The sequence below is a fragment of the Notothenia coriiceps genome, unplaced genomic scaffold (genome assembly GCF_000735185.1).
Source record: "Notothenia coriiceps isolate Sejong01 unplaced genomic scaffold, NC01 NC01_scaffold00017790, whole genome shotgun sequence".
In the NCBI taxonomy this organism is placed as follows: Eukaryota; Metazoa; Chordata; class Actinopteri; order Perciformes; family Nototheniidae; genus Notothenia; species Notothenia coriiceps.
The window spans coordinates 4,703-7,840 of record NW_011350491.1 but is presented as its reverse complement, the minus strand read 5'-3'; the positions used below and the strand labels follow the sequence as shown (position 1 = coordinate 7,840).

General features: G+C 38.8%; 1 protein-coding gene across 1 annotated transcript; it reads left to right on the top strand.

The window, feature by feature from the left end:
• The first annotated feature begins 285 nt into the window (after positions 1–285).
• Positions 286–3,126, top strand: LOC104950563 (telomerase protein component 1-like). Its single transcript, XM_010777102.1, has 5 exons — positions 286–573; positions 1,024–1,178; positions 1,671–1,778; positions 2,618–2,722; positions 2,841–3,126. The coding sequence occupies exons 1-5, from the start codon at positions 318–320 to the stop codon at positions 2,988–2,990; spliced, it is 774 nt and encodes a 257-aa protein (XP_010775404.1). The 5' UTR covers positions 286–317; the 3' UTR covers positions 2,991–3,126.
• Positions 3,127–3,138: the final 12 nt, after the last annotated feature.

Genomic DNA, 3,138 nt, shown 5'->3' with positions numbered 1-3,138 from the left:
CTTAATTACTTACTTACTTACTTACTTGCTTTCTTACTAACGTTCTTACTTACTTGATTGCTTACTTGCTTACTTACTTGATTACTTACTTACTTACTTACTCGATTACTTACTTACTTGCTTACTTGATTACTTACTTACTTACTTACTTGATTACTTACTTACTTACTTACTTACTTACTTACTTACTTACTTACTTGATTACTTACTTACTTACTTACTTGATTACTTACTTACTTGATTACTTACTTACTTACTTACTCCCTTCTTTACTTGCTGAACTGGTCGACAAACAAACCATTCCTGTTTCTATCTGAATGTTAGGAGAGAGGATCTGGGACTCGGGGTCCCTGGATGTGTCGGTGCTGTGCCTGCTGTGGGTCGTTCTGGACTCTGAGCAGACCCAACCTGAGCTGCTGCTGTCGGGAGGAAGTGACAAACGTGTGAGGGTCTGGAAGAGAAAGCTGACAGAGGAGGGGCTGCTGGAAGGCCTGGAAATGGTGTCAATGTTTGGTGTAACGGGCGGCATCCTGGCATTCACACAGAACTCCACTAGCCTGGCTACAGCTTCAGGTATTTCAACACATGACATAGTGTTATACAGAATTGTCCCTTAAATGTTATTAAAAAAAAGTTTTCTACATCTTCAGGTACAGTATATTAAAGTGACTGTTATTCTGTTATTTTGCATATATTGATTGTTGTGCTTTTATCTTAATGTGTGCATATTTATAAATGTGTCTTTGATTGTGTATATATACGATATACATATTTTTATATATATTTGTTATTGTGGGAAACGGTATTTCGATTTCTGTCTGTACACACAAACTGAAAAAGATTGACAATAAAGTTGACTTTGACTAATAATTTATGTTATAATGCTTTCTATAGATAGATACTCTATTTATATATATATATATTTTCTACTTTAGATATGTATTTATTAACATTTATTTCATTTTGTATGATATTTTTAACTGATGTGTGTCATTTACCGCTCTGCTTTCCTTCTAAAATTAGAAAGCTTTCCCATTGCTCTGTGGAAGTTGAGCAATCTGACCTTTGACTGGTCTGACTTTGAGCCTTATGAGGTCCTGAGGGGCCACATTGGGGGGGTCACCTGTCTGGCGTTCAGCCCTGATGGTGGACAGCTTCTCTCCGGTGGAAAAGATCAGGTAAAATACTATGTTTGTGTTTAAGTGTTGTAACTAGGCCGGTACCAATAGATCAAAATTCATTCATTTGTTTGCTGAGCAGCATCTTTTTATTTCTTCCATAACTTCCCATCTGATATTAATATAGTATTTCTACACATTTGCAGTTTCTAACATTATTATTTTTATTATTTATTGTATTTTGTCTTAATTATATTTGTTGAAAAAAGATAAACATTTCTAAAAATGTACTTTATATACAAAAGATTTCCTTCAATCTGTATTTGTTGACGTTTTACTGCAGTCAAGTTAGCTCTACCGAAAAGAGGCAGATCCCATATTATCGAAATATCTTAATTCGTTCATTAAAGAAAGTTGATTAGATTTACAAATAAATGTCAGGACATATTTGGTCAAATGTAGGATTTTGTCCTAAAATATAGAAATGCATTTGACAGAGTAACAGAGACACGCGTCGGGGTAACAGGTATAACTCAGTACTGTTTGTTTCAGGCTCTGATGGTGTGGGACGTGAGCTCGTCTCCTGCTGTCCTCTCTAAGTCGCTCCCTCACTCTCACAAAGACTGGATCACCGGCTGCGTTTGGACTCCAGACTGCGTGGTGAGTCTCCATTTAACCAACCTGAGTTACACGTCTACCCCCAGAAATACAGCTGTTACCTGAGAGTCATGTTTCTACAGTATACACAAAAAAGTACACACAATTAGGTACATTGATGCAATACATGCAAAATAATTGGATGTTTTTAGAAGAGCATTTAAATTATAGGAAACTGCAGTTCAAACTGAAATAAGTGATTAACTTGATCATGTGAATTTAAAACAGATCTAAATCCTCAACATAATTAATAAAGTTGTCCGTTCTTGTAGAAGACTTGATGTCATCAAATCAAAATCAAAGTTTATTTATAAAGCATATTTAAAAGCGATTTTTGGTCGGGCCAAAGTGTAATGTAATAAATACTACAATCACATAAAAACACATTACTACAATCACAATAAAAGACAATAACTTACAACAGATATATAAAAAACACAGGGAAAAGTCAGGAGTCGTGCTCCGCTCTGACTAAAAGGCCAGAGAGAAGAAGTGAGTTTTAAGAGTAGATTTAAAAACCCCCTAGGGTCTGGGCCGACCTCACATGGAGGGGCAGAGTGTTCCAGAGCCTAGGGCCAGCTGCTGCGAAGGCTCGGTGCCCTCGGGTTTTGAGCCTGGTCTTGGGCACTATCAGCAGCAGCTGGTCAGCAGACCTTAAAGCTCTGGCTGGGGTGTAGCGCTGTAGGAGTTCGGCTATATAGGCCAGAGCCATGCCCATTTAGGGCTTTAAAAACAAATAAAAGGAGTTTCAAATCAATTCTGAACCGAATTGGAAGCCAGTCATCTGTCGTATCTATTGAGTAGTGCTTGATCTGTCCATAAAGTGCAGTATATTCTTTCAGATAAGCACTTCAAACGACGGGAGGCTTTGTTTATGGGATCTGCAGGCGGGCCAATGTCTCAGAGAAATCTCCTGGAAGAATCCTCTCACATCTGTCTGCTGTCTGGTGAGTCGTTATACATTTCAGAGAAAATACAGGATGTGTTGTGTCATTCTCCCCTTTACAAGCCTTTAAGAATTTAAAAGTATGGTTGGCTGTGTTGACATGTTGTTCCTGTGTGCAGGGCCGGTATGTGATGGCTGGCTGTTCAGAGGGAGCACTACATGTGTGGAACTGGGAAACAAGCACAGAGATCTGCCACATTGCTGCACACAAGCAACACATTCACCACTGCTCCCTCCTACCAAATACAGGTGAGGCTGCTGGGAAATGAGTGCATGTATCCGGTGTCGATAAGCGTGTCTGCGTTGTGTTGATGTTGTTGATGGATGAGACCCGAGCCAGCATACAGTCGAGGCGATCTCCGTTTATTCACTGACAATCTGACAATATACAACAAATCAGTCGTTATATCACAGTCG